General features: G+C 59.1%; 1 protein-coding gene across 2 annotated transcripts in view; it reads right to left on the bottom strand.

Annotated features, from left to right (window-relative positions):
• The window catches only part of KIAA1671 (KIAA1671 ortholog), a 169,375-nt gene that overhangs the window by 82,968 nt on the left and 70,442 nt on the right, over window positions 1-15,965 (bottom strand). The window contains exon 1 of one of the 2 annotated variants that reach the window (XM_037052368.1): window positions 5,251-5,498. The exons of the other annotated variant lie outside the window; for it this stretch is intronic. Coding sequence (XP_036908263.1) covers window positions 5,251-5,301 — 51 coding nt within the window. The 5' untranslated portion in view covers window positions 5,302-5,498. Of the gene's footprint in view, window positions 1-5,250; window positions 5,499-15,965 lie in introns of those variants that run through there. 2 annotated transcript variants of the gene reach the window in all.

The raw sequence follows: 15,965 nt of genomic DNA, 5'->3' as shown, positions 1-15,965 counted from the left end.
GTTCCCATCAGCCCATGGAGAACGAGCCATTGCAACACAGACGCAGGCGAGGAGGCCGTCTGCACGGGGGCCGGCAAGGGACCCGTCCCTGGTCTTGGTCTCCATGGTGCTCAGCATCTTCCTGGAGACGCTGGCAGGGGTGACCTCCGGCAGCCTCCTTCACCGTGGCTAGCCAAAGTTAGCCTCCCGGGCTCCCCGGACCTGGGAAGTCCTGAGGGGGGATGCCTGTCATTATAGTCACACACACACACACACACACACATATCTAGATACTGAGCACCCACCCTAAGCGCTCTGTCAGGATGCTAACATCGCTCACTAATGCTCACCCCCAGCACAGTTCTGCCAGGTGGGGCGGACCACCCCCACCTTTGGGTGGGACACAGAGGCTGCGAGTACTGATGTGACTTGATTTTGACGAAGCCGGGATGCCAAGCCAGGGCCCTCTCCCCCCAGAGCCCAGACTGGCCCTGGGCAACACCCTTCTATACCCCTCCACCCTGCCAAGCCGGACGTGAGTACAAAGCTTTCCCGCAGGCTGGCAAGTTGCCTCCCCCCCCCAACGGGCCTCAGTTTCCCCATCTGAGAAACCAGCAGAGCAGACTCGGCGAAGCAGTTAAGACGGCACAGAGGGAGGGCGGCCGGAGCTCGAACACAGGCCCGGACACGGCCCGGCCGGGGCCCTTCAGGGAGCTGCTTCGCCTCTCTGGCTCCCGAAATGCAAAACGGGGACAATCACGAGGTCTCCCCAGAGGGTTCTCGCGAGGACAGGTGTGACTCCGCCCCATGCATGGCACCTGCACAGGCCCAGGATGCTGCCCGGCAGGAATGGCAGTGGTGATGGTGGCCACCATTTACTATCACCACAGCTGTTGTCATTGACAACCACAAGCAACCAGCTGGGTGCCGGCCTTCCCACAAGGCCACCAGCCTAGGGGACGTCTAGCTGGCTTATCTCAGCAACAAAGTAGCTTCAGTAACTCAACGCAGCCATGGCAGCGATCACCACCAGCTACTGTTACTAATGATTTAAAAAAGAAACTTGATCTTCCTCCCCCACTTCCCAGCTGAGGATGCCCGGCCGGAACCTGGGCCTGACAGCGGGGGTGGGTGGTTTCTCCCCCAGAACGGAACTGTAGCGCCCCTCGGACTCAAGCCGCCCCCAGACAGCCACTGGCGCCCCACCAGCAAGTGGCAGCTTGGCCGAAACCCGCTGCAGCCCACCCCTGGCCCGCTTCTAAGAAGTGGTTTCAGGAAGTGACGGGACAGGTGAAAAAAGACTTAAGGCTGAGCAGAATCGTCACTGGGTTGTGGCAGGGTGATCACCCAGGAGCCACGCCAGTGCCCGACCACGGGGCAGGGCCAGTGCATCCAGGCTGAGGGCAGGCGGGGACAGTCAGCAGCCATTAAACCTCGTGTGTGCAGTGCAATTTGAAATAACGTGGGCAAGCATGCCCGTATCGGTGGGCACACGCGGAGAAGTGTACACTCGCATTGCGGGGTGGCCCTGCAGTGGACGAAACTCAGAGGCAGTGCACTGCGTGGGGTCCCAGACCGGACCCCGAAACAGAAGGAGGGTGTTTGTAGAAACCTGGTGCAGCCCGAATCAAACGGCGTTGCTCAGCCTTGGTGCTCGTCCACACTCTGGGCCAGGTCATTCTCTGTGGCAGTCTCGGGGGCCGGGGGCCGTCCCACACACCGCAGGGTGTTCAGCGTCATCCCCAGCCTCTCTCCACTAGATGCCAGTAGCATCCTCCCCGCCCCGGCTGTGATCATAGAATCATGTCCCCAGACACGGCCATGTCCCCTGAAGGTCACCACTGGATGGGAGCCCCTTGAAAGAAGCCTGGGGGGCAGCCACCGTGACACCAGGGGGGACGCCTTGGCCGCAGGGAGGTGTTGCCGGCAGGGGAGGCGGGCTGAAGGGTGCACTGGAAGTTCCTCTACTACCTTTGCAGCCGTTCTATAAATCAAAAGGATTCCAAAGTCAGTCTTACTGGAACCGGGCGAGGGCCGCTGCTTCAGACGGCGGTGTCGGGAAGGCCTCGGGGCAGAGCTGACCCTGCGCGGAAAGCCTGCGAGTGGCGAGGAGGGACTGACGGGGGCTGAATGAACGGCAGAAGGAAGCTCTGCCAGGATTGGGGGGGGGGGGCACCGCCGCCCACCCTGGGCCTGTGCACTTGCTAGCGGTTGTCAGTCACTCTCGACCTAGCGGCATGACGGCGGCTTCCTGGGAAGGAGGGCGGGCCAGCATCTGCTGGGGAGCAGCATCCAGGCTGCACAGGAAGGGTCCCAGCCAGGGAAGGAGGAGGGCAGCGTGTCCCCCCTTGCAGACACGTGGCTGAGGCCCGGGGAGGGGAGGGGGCCCGCCCTGGACCACCTGGCTGCGGAGCAATCCGAAGCCTGTGGATTGCCCACATTCCCAAGAGAGCAAGAGCTTCCAGCTTAACATTCCAGACTCTACGTGCGTGCCCAGCTGTCTGTGCAGCGATGGGGACACCGCAGGTATGTTGCAAAGCCAGTGGCGAGCCCACCCGCTGCTCCACACACTCCAGGACCTCGCCACCTGCCCCCAGGTGACTGAGCAGGAATCTCTCCTGGCCCCACGCACAGGAAAGGCCTGGTGAACCACCTCACCCCACCTCTTCGTAGTTCAGATGGAGAAACAGGCTCAGAGAAGCAAAGATGTGCCCAAGGTCACAGGAAGTTGGGGCAAAGCCAGGCGAGAGGAGCCATGTCCCTGTCCACCCCAGGCACTGCCTCTGTGCAGCTAAAGGCTTTCTCCGCCTTCCACCTGCACTGGCCAGGGTGAGCGCAGGCTGGTCCCTGGAAGCCCCCACAAGCACGCCGACTGGCCTTGCTCTTTCTCACGCCCACCCCAGCCCTTTGCACATGCTGTTCCCTCTGCCTGGCACACCCTTCCCCTGCCCTACCTACCACAGCATCTCTCGCCAGCTCCCAGGTACTCCCCCCCACCCCGTGCTCAGTGTCCCCTGGAGGCCCTCCTGGAACCCTGCCCCAGGGGAGACCATGTCCCCACAGCTCTGGGCATGGCCCCCTCCTGACACACACATGGTCCTTGCCCCGATGTGCAGGGCCCATGGTGACACGAGACAACAAGTCCCAAAAGGTCAGGGACCACATCTGGTGTGGTCAGTGAACACAGGACAGTGGTCGTCTGCTGATGCACCCAGCCCCCGCACGGAGCTCCCAGGTCCTGGGGGTGGCAGGCTGCCCCTCAGTCCGCTCTGCGTCCCCGAATCGGACACCCGCTCCAGCACACGGGTGCTTCCCCTAGCACCCCCAGTGGTTCTCTAACCCTGGCAGGGTGCCCCACAACTTCACTCAGCTTAACGTTACCCATCTGAAGTGGGCGTCAGGTCCCGCTGGTTAGGGGCTCAGTCCCACAAGACTGCCCGCCTGCGACCCCGCCCCCCCCCCGCCCCCCGCCAACACACACTCCAGACACCAGTGGCAACTCCAGGGTGTCACCTGTATTTCTGACTGACTGGCTACACATCAGAGGCTCCCGTGACCCCTCCCTCCCCTCCTGCCTTGGGTTCAATGAGTTGGCCGGGCGGCTCGGGGAACTCAGAGATGGACGTGACTCGGGAACCCTGGATGGGAAAGCTGCATGGGGCAAGGGAAGAGGGACGGGATGAGGGGCTGCCTCACGATCTGCGTGTGGCCCTCCCCCAGAATCTCCGTGTGTTCCCCAACCCCAGCGCTCCCCGAGCCCCATCCTCTTGGGCTTTTGAGGGGGCTTCATTCCACAGCCACGACAGATTAAACCTTCCGCCTCCAGTCCCCCTCCTCTCCCTGGGGGTCTGAGGCAGGATTGAAAGTTCCCACCCTGGAATCACACTGGTTGGTTTCCCTGGCAACCAGCTCCCATCCTGAACTCAGGTGTGGTTGAGAGGGGTTTGTGATGAGCGTCAAGGCGTCTTTACTGCTCTGATCACTGAGAAAATGCCGAGGGCTTTTCAGCGGCTCCCAGGGTTTTCAGGCGCAAAGAGGTCTGTGTCTGAAAGGGGATGAAGACCGAATATGCATTTCTTATTATAAATCCCAGTATCTCGGCTCTCCCAACACTGAGCCGAGGGCCCGACACGAGGCTGCACACGCCACTCACGAGGACCCCGTGGACGGCGGAGTTCAGAAACCCAGATGAGCGCACGCAACGTATCTCCTTCCTCACGCTCTTCACGATCTTCCAGGTTTTCTACCACGTCCACAGGGTGTTGTTTAACAAAAAACAAACCTAAATTAATGCATGTCACGTAACAGGACAATGTCTGAATGCCAATAATCCAAGGCTAAGGGCTCCAGGGGGTCCCAAGGGAGGGGCCCGCTCTGGCGGAGAGGTGGTTAAAACACTAGTCTCCTAAAATTGTATTTTTAGGGCCTCCGGAAGCTTCCCTGGGTGAGAAGGCATCTGAAGTATTTGCAAACATTGGGCAGCCGGAAAAATAATGTTCTCCACATCTTTCGCTTTGGCGCCTTCTCAGCCCAGTGGCAAATGTTCTCAAAAACTCCGAGACCCACTGGTGACGATCCCCCGTTACACCCCGCTGCTCACGCAACGCCCTCTGGACCACCACGCTCCACTGCCCACCCCGCAGCCTCACAGATGAGGAAACAGGGGCCCAGAGAGGGGGATTGAGCGGCCGGGGGACACACGGCAGGCCGGTCTCAGTCAGAGCAGAATCTGAAGATCACTCCCACCACCATCGTTCGGCGTTTCACCAGAAAAAGTTTTGTTTTGTTTTGCTTTTCCTGTTATATAAAGGAGAGAATGAAACATGAGGGTTTCAACTCTTTCCTTTTGCTTAGTTCTAAGTCCATTAAAAGAAAAGCAAAAATCTATTCTTTTCGTCTCGTAAGAGACGGGGCGCTTTCACACACGCACCAAAGCACGGGGGATGAGGTTTCAGAAGGAAGAATAGCCCTTTAAAGCAGAGAAATGTCCCTCTCCGGAACACTCGCTGACGCTGCCCTTGTTTCTCTGGTTTGGTTTTGTCTCTTTCCCCGTGGCCACTTGCTCTCAGACCACGGATCCCCAGGAGAGCCAGGGCTCCCACGCTCCTCCACAAGTCCCCGTCCCTTCCCCTGACACCCCTCCTCCTGGAAACAACCACCATTTGTTAGAGAAAACAGAGCCGCGGCTAGCAGGCAGAGCCAAAGAGCGAACTTGGCAGGAGGCGGGAGGCGAAGGAAAGGAAGACGACACCGGCCAACGGCCACACTCACCCAGAGGCAGCGCAGGAACTTCAATAAGCCGGGGCAGTAATAATACTCCATCTTGGCCCCGGGTTATGCAGAGAGCATCCCGCGCGCCCTTCCAGTCTTCCTCAGGAGGGGGCGGCTCTTCCCACTGGGCTTGGCAGGCAGGAATCAAGTTCAAAGCGGCATGAATCATTCAGAGGCCGACTGGCAGCCAGGGGACCAGCCAGACACCCTGCACCCTGCTAGTGGCCAGGGCCGCCTCCGGGGCGGGGAAGCCGCAGCCCAGGTCCCAGGAGCCCTGCCTGGAGCATCTCTGGTGGCCAGTCCAGGTGGGGCGGGCCCCGGGGCGGCTCCTCCTAAAACCCGTGGTGCTGTCCGGACTTTCTGCCTCCTGAGGGTGCTGGGGGTATGGGTGTGGTTTTCAGCTGTGTGGCAGGAAGAGCAAGAGTGTGAGTGTGTGTGTGTGTGTGTGTGTGAGCAAGTGTGTGCAAGGATGGTATGAGCAGTTGTGTGAGTACCCGTGTGTGTGGTTCCTCCCCAAAACCACGCATGGGGGGGCGGTAACTCCATGCACGGAAAGTAAGTAAATCAACTCAGGGTCTTGTTGGGTCACAGGGTCCCTACTGGCTCCAGTCAGGTTCCTTCCAAGATGCTGAGCAGCCCTGGAAGGAGGACCTGGTTGTCCCCACCACACAGCGGGAGGAAACCAAGGCCCAGAGAGGGTGAGGGGCATCCAGGCCACACAGCGAGTCAGAGACCGAGCCAGAGCCGGGATGCAGGCCTCCCACCCGTGAGTCCTGGCTTCTGTCCACTCCTGCAGGGGTGAGGGGCACTGAGGAAGACAGCAACCAGCTCTCAGCGCGCCCCTGCCAGCCACACCGTGTGGGTGGGGGCAGCATCCACCATCAGGGATTACGAATGCAGATTATAGCCCTGGCTGGGCCGCCCGGTCGGTTAGAGTGTGGTCCTGACAGGCTGAGCCTGTAGGTTCGATCCTGCCCCAGGGCACACAGGAATCAACCAATGAATGCACAAATAAGTGGAACAACAGATACCTGAAATCGATGTTAAACAATAAAAACATAAAAGTAGAGAACACAAACAATAACACACCTGAGGCCAGCCCCAGGCAACCTCTCCAGGATGTCCCCTCCACCAGAGCGGGGACTTGCCCCGGCTGGCTGCCCCTGCGAGCCTCGGCGAACCCTTCCGTCCGGTGGGATGGCGCACCCCTGCCATTCAAGGCTGTGCAGGTTGGATGGGGCAGAAAAACACACGGAGTTCGGTCCCCTCAGCGCATCCAGTGGAAGCTATCATCCCACCCACCAGCCAGACAGGGAGCTGAAGCCCAGAAAGACAGAGGGGTGCAGGGTGACTCGGCAGTGGGGTGGCCCCAGAGCCCCCAGTCCGAGGAGGAAGAAGAGGGAGGGGTGCAGGCACTGGGCAGAGCTGCCAACCACCACCCCACTGTCCCACCCCTGCAGGTCCCTGGGGCCCATCTGGGCAGCACACTTTGGCCCCACCGCCTGCAGAGCAGCTGACAGGAAACCAACCCACCAGCACCCCGAGGGGAGGCCGAGCCCAGCAGCTCGGGAAACCACGGTGACTTCAGAGGGTTTCAGAAGCAGGCCTGTGGCTCCCTCAATGCTCAGCACCCATATCAGCTGGTGATGGGGCTCGGCCAGTTACGGCTCCATGGAGAGTACACCTGGAAGGCCAGGCAGGCCCTGCTGGGGTCCGATGGACGGGTGGAAGGCCGGGCCCTGAGGACTGGTGGGCTGGCAGGGCGGGCAGAGCACGGCCATGGTCGGTGCACAGTTGGGGGGCAGACCCCCGCAGGCTGGCTGTGTGACTGGGGTGTGTGTGGTGGGGGAGGGGGTTGTGCTGTCCGAACCACAGTGAAGTCGGGGGGTCGGGCCCTGCCAAGTGAGGGGCCAACGGAACAGTGGCAAAGGTGGCCCAGGGGTCTGACAAAGCGAAGGAATGACAGAGAAATGGGCTGGGAGGGGCAGAGACAGGGGTCAGGTGGGGAGTGCGGCACGGTCAGGTCGGGAGACAGAAAGCCATCTGGTGAAGCAGCCGACATGGAGAGAGTACAAGGCAGGAACACGATGAACCCAGAGAAGTGGGAGGAAGCGAGCAGACAGACGGCCGGCGAAGCCACCGGGGACAAAGAGAACCAAGCGCAGCTGGGCGAGAGCTGGACAGCGGGGAAGAGGGTGGGCAGCAGACAGAGAGACACCCTGGCAGGTCCAGGGCGGGGACAGAGCCAAGCCAAGCCAAGCCAGGCGGCGGGCGTGGGCCGACATCCAGCCCCACCGTCCCACGCCCCCTGGAGCAGAGGCCCCCCACTGCACCCTCACCCCAGGCCAGCTCAGGCCCCCCGCCTTGGGCCCTTCCCCACTCTCAGGGGAGCCACTGGCATGCAGAGGCGCCCTCCCCCCCCACCACACACACTGGAAGCCTTGCTTGACTCCTCAGCAAACCACTCGAGGTCCCACCACAAACCTTGCCCACCTTTCGCTGCCCGACCCTGCAGCAGCCCCACCCTGCCCCATGAGACATGCCGCCCTTGGGGCTCCTGCCCGTGCTCTTTCAGAAGGCTGCCCGCGGGAAGGTCTGTCCACCAGAACCTGTAAATGTCACCTAATTTGGAAATATGTTTCTGAAGACGTGACTGAGTTAAAGGTCTTGAAATGAGATCATGTAGGACTCCCAAACCCAGAGGCCGTCCTTGTGTGTGTCGTCAAACACGGAGAATGCCATGTGCGGGCGGGGGTGGGGAGCGGCTGGGACAAGTTCACCAGCCAGAGAGCAGCTGGAGCCATGGGCAGCTGGAAGGGCAGCAAGGGTCCCCCCAGAATCTTCGGAGGGGGCCCAGCCCTCACTGACGCCTCAATGTCAGAGTCCTGACCTCCAGAACGGTGACAGAGTGAACACCTACTGTTTGAAGCTGCCCTAGGGTGTGGTGACTCAGTCTGGTGGCCCCGGAAAAGCATGCGCCCCCCACTTCCTCTTCACCTGGCTCACCCCTGTTCATGTGGGGGTCACCGGCTTAAGATCTAATCACCAAGCCTACAGCCCAGGCTCCAGACAGCTCCCAGCTGCAGGGTCCCCCAGCGCCCTTCTGGGGGACATTCTGCCGCTTTGTGAGTCCTCCTCCCATCTCTCCTCCTCCCAGGTCAGCTGCCCAAGGGCCCGCAGGGTCAGCCCGGCTGCCTGCACCCTCGCACAGCCCTCGGCCCCAGCAGGCCTTCAGACAACCCTCGTCAGCATCACGTCACTCCATTCCAGAAAAGACAGAACGTCCGGATGGTCGACCGCATCTACTCTGAGGGCTTAGCTTTCAGCAGAAACTCCCATGCGTGGAAAGGACGGAAGGCTGTTAAAACTGACCCGGAAGACTGGCCCCCCGCCCCCCCAGGAGATTCTGGTTTGGGTGCTGGTGTTGGTGGGGAGCAGAGGGAAGGCAGGGGGCACTGTTCGGTTTCTCAACGAGTCGCCAGCATTTCAGCATCAGGGCGGCTGCAGGCAGCAGTGCAGGCCCCTGGCCGCAGGTCTGCGTTCCTGTGTGGGGACAGGGAAGAGAGGGCACCCTGGCCTGGGGACTGGACCCGCCGCCTTCCTCCCGCAGCCCTGGCCCGGACTGTGCGGGCCCCGCAGGCAACCGAATCTACGGCCTTCTGGAACCCAGGCAGCCCGCTCACTTGCTGGGTCCAGGCGCTGGACAGAGATGGCCCTGACGTGATCCCTCCTCGCCTCGCCCCCGAGAACACCAAAGGGGCCTGCTCACCCCCACATGCCTATCATCCATCAGCGGGGGGGGGGGGCACCCTGCCTCTTGGCTCGGCCTTCAGTGCCCTTGCCATATGGCCTCCACGTACAGTCCCAGCCCTACCCACTCCCCAGCCAGACTGCACCCTCGGCCTCCCGGCCATTGCTCAGGCAGGGCCCTCCCCAGGAATGCCCGCTGCGTCCGTGGGAAGTGAACCACCTCCCAGGCCCAGTGCAAACAGCACACCTGCAGAGAGCCCCCAGACAAGCACAACTCACTAAGCCCTTCTTGGGTACACCAGGGTGCTTGGTGCCATGACAGCTTGTCTTCCCCATGGGGCTGGGAGCCCCTCACGTGCAGGGCCTAGGTCCCGTGGAGGTGCCGGGGCCCAGCGCTTGGTGGGTGCTCTGTGGCCACTTCCTAAAAGGCAGAGAGCTCCCAGTTCTCCCAGCAGCAGTCAGTCCTGTGGGTGTGGAGACTGCATGTGAATCTGTACGCCCTACTGTGTGCAGGGCACAGGGAGTGCCAGCCATCCCACGAGGCCCCCAGGAGCCACTCACATGCCCCTGTTCTCTGGCAGCCGACAACCCGCTGGAGACTCAGGGCACACACAGAGCAGAAGGCTGTCCAAGGGGGAAACTGAGGCTGAGGGAGAGGGCGGCATGTGGCACCAGTGAGGGTGCTGGCGCTGAAGGCAGGCTGCTGGGGCCCAGTCCTCACCCCGGCACTAGCTAGCCATGTGGTGCTGGGCTGGCTGTGTAGCTGCTCTGGGCCCCAGCTCCCTCAACAAAACCAGGGGTGACAACAGTGCCTGCCCCACAGGGTGACTCGGAGGGGACAAGGTAACGCGAGCCCAGAGCTAGGCGAGCACTCAAACCATCTCCGCCATGACTGCCTGTTGTCACGCCAGCTCGGCCATGCTGGCTGGCAGGGTCACGTGGAGGGGCCCAAGCTGGGGTCAGCCCATCAGGACCGGGGGCTCTCTACCCCAAACGAGGCACCTCCGAGCCCATCCCACGGGGGCAGAGCCCACCCACAGGGTGTCATCACCCGCTGGATGTTTGAAATTACTTAAAATACACAGCTGGGGAAAAAAGGCAAAACATTCTCATGCCCTCTGGCCCAGCCCAGTCGGCTCCTTCAACCATGTAGGGGCTCGAGAGGGAGGCCAGGGCAGGAAGGTGACCCAGGGACAAGAAGGAGCCAGCCCAGCGCAGAGGACGGAAGCGCCGACCCACGCTACCTTGCCGCCGGACCAAAACGAGCTCAGGGAAAGAGGCCAGAAGCAAAGACTGTGTGCTGCAGGCCCCCAGTGACGGGCAGCACCCGGCGAAGGCAGACTGGCAGATGCGGAGAATGGGTTGGAGTCTGAGAGGGGCGGGGGACAGGGGGCAACCGCTAATGGGGACGGGGTTTCTCTCTGGGGTGAAGAAGAGTTTCTGGAATTAGATAGGGGTGGTGGTTGTGCAACTTTTCAAATTTACTAAAAATCATTCATCTGTCCACTTAAAATGAATGAGCATCTGGAGAGGAAGAGGAGACAGAGGAAGAGATGAAGGGAGAAAAGGAGAGGGCGACGGAGTTGGAGGAGACCGGGGCGGGGCGGGGGGGGGGGTGGCCAGGGCAGAGGGGCTTGGGAAGGCATCCCCGAATCGTCCCCACCTCCGCCTAGACGCTGGGACGTGCAGCATGTAAAATGGAAATGGACAAGAACCCAGATGGGGAAGGGAGCTGGGCGACATGTGTGCCCTTATTGATGGCATGCATTAAAAAATTTTTAATGTCATGGAAACCTTAGCTTTTTCAGGTGTGGAGTGAAGGGTCTAATGTGGAAGGGAGTGAACACCGGTCATAACACACTGCGTTGACACTAGATCCCCCTCCATCCTGCCCCCTGGTGGTCGCTTGGAACACCTCACAAGGAAACTGGTACCTTCTTTAACCTGGAAGGATGGGTGGGAGGAAAGAGATAAACCGCAGCTAGAACACCCCCTGGAGGATGTTCTGACATCACCAGAATGTGGAGGCTTGCAGGAGTCCTTGCCTGCGGCAGCTGCCTACTACCCTCCCCAAACCCCGGTTCCCCCATGCGCTGTGGCAAGGGTTCAGACTGTGGGTGTTACACAAGACTGCCCACACCCCCAGTGCTAGCTGAAGGCAGCTGGGTGTGGCTACACACACACACACACAGACTTGCTACAACACAGGAAAATGGTGAGATTTACATGCAGGTCAAGGTCATCGGTTTCACCTGAACCACTGGACGGTCCAACCCCCCTGGGCAGGGTGGGCTGGAACACCAGTGCTTCTGCCCTTCCTCCCCACCTGCCGTGGAGTCCCCGTCCTTGCCTGGCCTGGCGTCTGCGGGGAGCTCCTGACACAGAACCTCCAGCGAGAGCACCCGCAAAGCTGGATTCAGAAGCCCAGAGGCGACCCAGGTGCGTCTGCCTGAGGCCAGGCATTCAGGAATCACCATATCGAGGGATTTCTGAGGCGTGTGAAAGGGGACTTGGTTCTTGGCACTCTGGTCCCCCTAACTTCTCCATTTTCCTCCCAGACTTCCTCTGTTTGGTACGGTGGGGCCACCCAGAGAGCACGAGTGTCCCTCCCAAGAATCATGAGTCAAGGACAAGTCTCTGGTGCAGGGTGGCTGTCCAGCTCCCTGGCCTTGCTCTGGCTGTGCCCTTGGCTCAGGCGGCCCTCCCAGCCTCCCTCTGTCCTCCTCACCCTCCGAGACCTGTCTCCACTTGTCCCTCCAGCCTCTCTGCCCCTCCCCCCCCAGACAACCAAAGGCAGGGGAGTCGACTCACTGTCCCCTCCTGGCTGCTGGCTCAGCCGTTCACTCAACTCAGCAAACACTGGCTGAGCGTCAACTCTGTATTGATCTCACGGAGGTAATCAAGGGAGCCCGGAACCCCACAATCCTGCAATTCTCGCTCGGTGCGGGGAGACAAGCCTCAGGAAATACACTAATACAAACTGCAGATAGAGGTCAGAGTTGAGAAGAGATTCAACCAGTCCAGTGGGGCGATAAAAGTGATGGAGGGTTCACAAGAGCCAAAAACGAAGGGCAAAACAACGGTCCCCTGGCCACGAACAGAGCGCCAAATGCGCTGTGTTCTCGCGAGAAGACCCTGTTCAGCCATGCGAGGCGGTAAGGTGCTGATGCACGCCACGGCAAAGGTGAGCCTTCCGCACACACGGACAGCGGGACTCCGTGAACAGGGGACCGGGAACAGGCACACCCAGAGGGACAGAAAGTAGGAGAGAAGTGGCCCGGGGCCGGGAGGAGGTGGGGTGGAATGAGGGGGACAGCTAACGGCAACGGCTTTCTTTTGGGGCCGCAGAGAACGTTCTGAAGGCGACTGTGGGGGGTGAGCAAACTGAATTGTGCTCCGTAAATAAGTGAATTGCACGGTGTGTGACTCAGCTCTCCACGGAACTGTTACATTAAAAAGAGTGAGTCCGTTCCAAGAAAAACAGGAACAAAATGTAAGTCCACGTGGTTCATGAATAGGAATAGTTCCAAGGTGATACGAGAGTGACTGGAATTTGGGAAACATCAGATTCGTGTGTCAGAGACTCCCAGCAGGCTCCAGTGCATTCAAACCCCAGGCCCACGCCCTTCGGGCTGCGCGTGCGTGACGTGGGCAAGTGACGTCACCTCTCAGAGCCTCAGCTCTGTCATCTGGAGACCGGCAACGAGAACAGCCCCCCACCCCCCACCGGAGGTCGCCATGAGAGCAAACCAAAGCCTGGAGCCTGGCGCCTCCCAGGGGCGTGATAAATGGGAAGGTTGTCGAGGGGAAGGGTTGGGGACTGCTTGCTAAGGGGAGCTTGGTTTCTTTTGCAGTTAGTAAAAATCTTTTAGAATGGAGCGTTTGATGGGTACACAATTTTCCGAATACTAAACTAAAAGCCATTGAATTATACACAGAGAAAAGTGACAGGCACAAAAGTAAATTCACTCTTACCATAGGGCCCAACAATCACTCTCCTCGGTGTTCACCCAAAAGAGCCAAAGACTTAGCTCCACACAAACCCACAGAGATGTTCTCAGCAGCTCCATTCATAATTAACAAAACCTGGAAGGACCAACACGTTCTTCGGTAGGTGAACGGGTAATTAGCCACGGCGCACCCAGACCGTGGAATACTATGCGGTGCTCAAGAGAAATGTGCTATCGTGCCGTGAAAAGACTCGAGGAAACTGGAAGGAGACACACCAAGTGATCCCAACGGCAAAGACAGGAAAAAGGGCAGGGACTGCCGGGGGGCGGGGGCGGGGGAGGGGGCGAGGTGGGGCCGGGGGGCCGGGGCGGGAAGGAACGAAGAAGCAGAGCACAGGCTTTCAGGGCAGTGAGACTACTCTGCGTGATACCCTACAATGGACAAATGTCACAACAGTGCAACACACAGAGTGAGCCCAAGTGTCAACTATGGACTTGGGGTGATTGTGACATGTCGATGGAGGTTCATAGACTGCATGTGACAAATGTCCCACTCTGGTGGGGGAAGTTGATGGTGGGGCAGGCAGGCACTACGTCATTCATTCACTCCACACACATGTGCTGTGTGACCACCAGGCACCAGGTACTGTGCCCCGTGTTCCTACCTCTCAGAGCCTCCCTCCACTGTGTGACAGGGGTGGGGGCTGGGCTCTTCCTTTGGACATGTGCCAGGGAAGACCCCACCCCCACAGGGGTGTCGTTTGAGCTGACAGATGACTTGCAGGGAGGAAAGTGAAGAGAGAGGGGAGTGGGCAGGGCACCTGGAGGAGAGAGAGCAAACAGCATGTGCCAAGGCCCTGGGGTAGAAACCACCCCCTGGCATGTTAAGGAAACACTCTGCAGGCCGGTGTGACGTGAATGGGATGAGCACGGCACATGTGCTAGCACAGAAGGTCACATGGGGGGCCAGGCCAGACACGGTCCGGCATGCCATCCTGCGAACAATGGATTGGACCCTGAGCACAAATGGAGTTCTCACCCGCCAGGAACAGATGTGAGTCTGACTCCTCTCTGGCACACAGCAAACTTCTCTGGAGTGAACTGCGAAGTCTGCCCAGAACCCTGACGGCTGACTCCTGCTTGGCCGCCCCCAGCTTCTCCATGCCTTTCCTGTCTACTCAGGAGCGGGCTTCTCTGACCCGCTTCACAGACGAGGCCAGCGAGGCCAGGGAGGCGTCCACACCACAGAGCAGCAGCCCCCAAAAGAGATCAGATTCCAGGTCCAGTGGGGCACCCCCCTGGTTCCTCTGGGCATGTGTGCACGCGTGCAGGGTGCATTTGTGTGCACGCCTGGCAGGTGGAAACGAGTGTGGACCGCAGCAACCTCGCGTGGGCGTGGCGGCCCTCTCGTGTGTTTCAGTCTGTTGTGACAAGTGAAGCAAGTCGTTGTGACTCTGGGCAGTTAGAAGGGCACCTGTATGTTAATGCACTTTGCACCAGAAAACAAGAGGCAAGATTGTCCCAGTGTGAGCACCATCCTCACACATACTTTCCCGCCGAGAAAACACAAAAGGACTGGATCGCTGTCGCCCAGCTGGGCCTCCGCTTCCTCACCTGCGAAGTGGTGGCGATGCACTGTGGGACTGGATGGGGTGACTCGTGGAAAAGTTTCTGTGCTCCACAATCTCCTCCCAGCTCCCAGGAAACCACAGTGCCTGCAATCCCGCACAGGTCCACCAGGGGGCACTCATGTTGTTGCCCCTCTCCACCCCCCAGACCCCTCCCTCGTAGGGGGCCAGGTGTCTCAGTCATTCCTGGCCTCCTGCCGGCTGGGTCTGCACCCAGCTGGGGGGCCATGAGAAGCCTCGGTCCCCAGGGAGCCCACAGTGTCCAGGGGCTCCAGTGGCACACATGAAACAAAATCCATCTAGGCAGGAGGCCATCCTTCCAAATCCTCCTAGCTGCAAGGGGTGAGTCCATGGGCCAGGACAAGATCCAGGTGTTCTTGTTTCTTCGCTGTGTGTCCTTAGGACAGTCACCTCCCCGCTCTGAGCCTCAGGGGTGAGGTCACTTAGGACAAAAGTGCCAGGAAATGCCAGTGGACAAGACTCATAAAGGACCAGACCTCTGTTTTCTCCTCTACAAGACGGAGACAAGGAATATCCGTCCCTCGGAGTTTTGTGACAACGAAATGGATTAACTGAGTAATGTTTGCATGTGCTTAGCAGTGTCAGAAACTCAACGTATCATACAGAGTCATAGTAGCGGCAGCAAACACACAGTACCACTCACAGAATGACACATACTGGGTATCAGGCACTGTTCATGGTACCTTATGCGCATTAATCCATCTAACCTCACTGCATTTCCAACGCAGAGGCTCTGTCATCACCCTTGTTCACAGGTAGCAACAGAGACATGGAGACAGTTAGCCTCCTCAAGGTCGGACCCCGGGAAGTAGCAGGGTGGGGATCGAACCCAGGCCAGCTGGCTTAGGACATGTGCTCTTTCCTGAATGCGTATTGTACTTTAATTGAAATGTTACTTTCCAGGAGACAAAAGGGAACGTAGATAGATGATTGGTCTTCAGCGAAATAAAAAATCTTTATGCACTGAAGACAGTGAAAAGAAAACCCACAAAATGGGAGAACGTATTTTCAAATCACATGTCTGTGAAGGAATGAACATCCAGCACCTATATAACACTCCCGTTACTCAACGACAGAAAACAAATGAACTGATTCAAAAAGATGCAAAGAAGACACACAACTGGCCAAGAAGCCCATGGAAAGGTCTCAACATCACTCGTCACTAAGGAAACGCAAAGTAAATCCATAATTCAGACGCCACTGCCCTCTCATTAGGCTGGCTATTATGCGGGGCTTTTTTTTTTTTTTTAAGCAGAAAAGTACGAGTATTGGCCAGAAGATGGAGAAATTAGCATGCTGTGCACTGCTGGTGAACCCACTGTGGAACACAGTTTGGTCGTCCCTCAAAAAGTTAAACATAGAATCA

The sequence above is a fragment of the Sturnira hondurensis genome, unplaced genomic scaffold (assembly GCF_014824575.4).
Source record: "Sturnira hondurensis isolate 20B ecotype Veracruz unplaced genomic scaffold, ASM1482457v3 Scaffold0007406, whole genome shotgun sequence".
Taxonomy (NCBI): Eukaryota; Metazoa; Chordata; class Mammalia; order Chiroptera; family Phyllostomidae; genus Sturnira; species Sturnira hondurensis.
The sequence above is the reverse complement of the archived record's forward strand: the minus strand, read 5'-3'. Positions and strand labels throughout refer to the sequence as shown.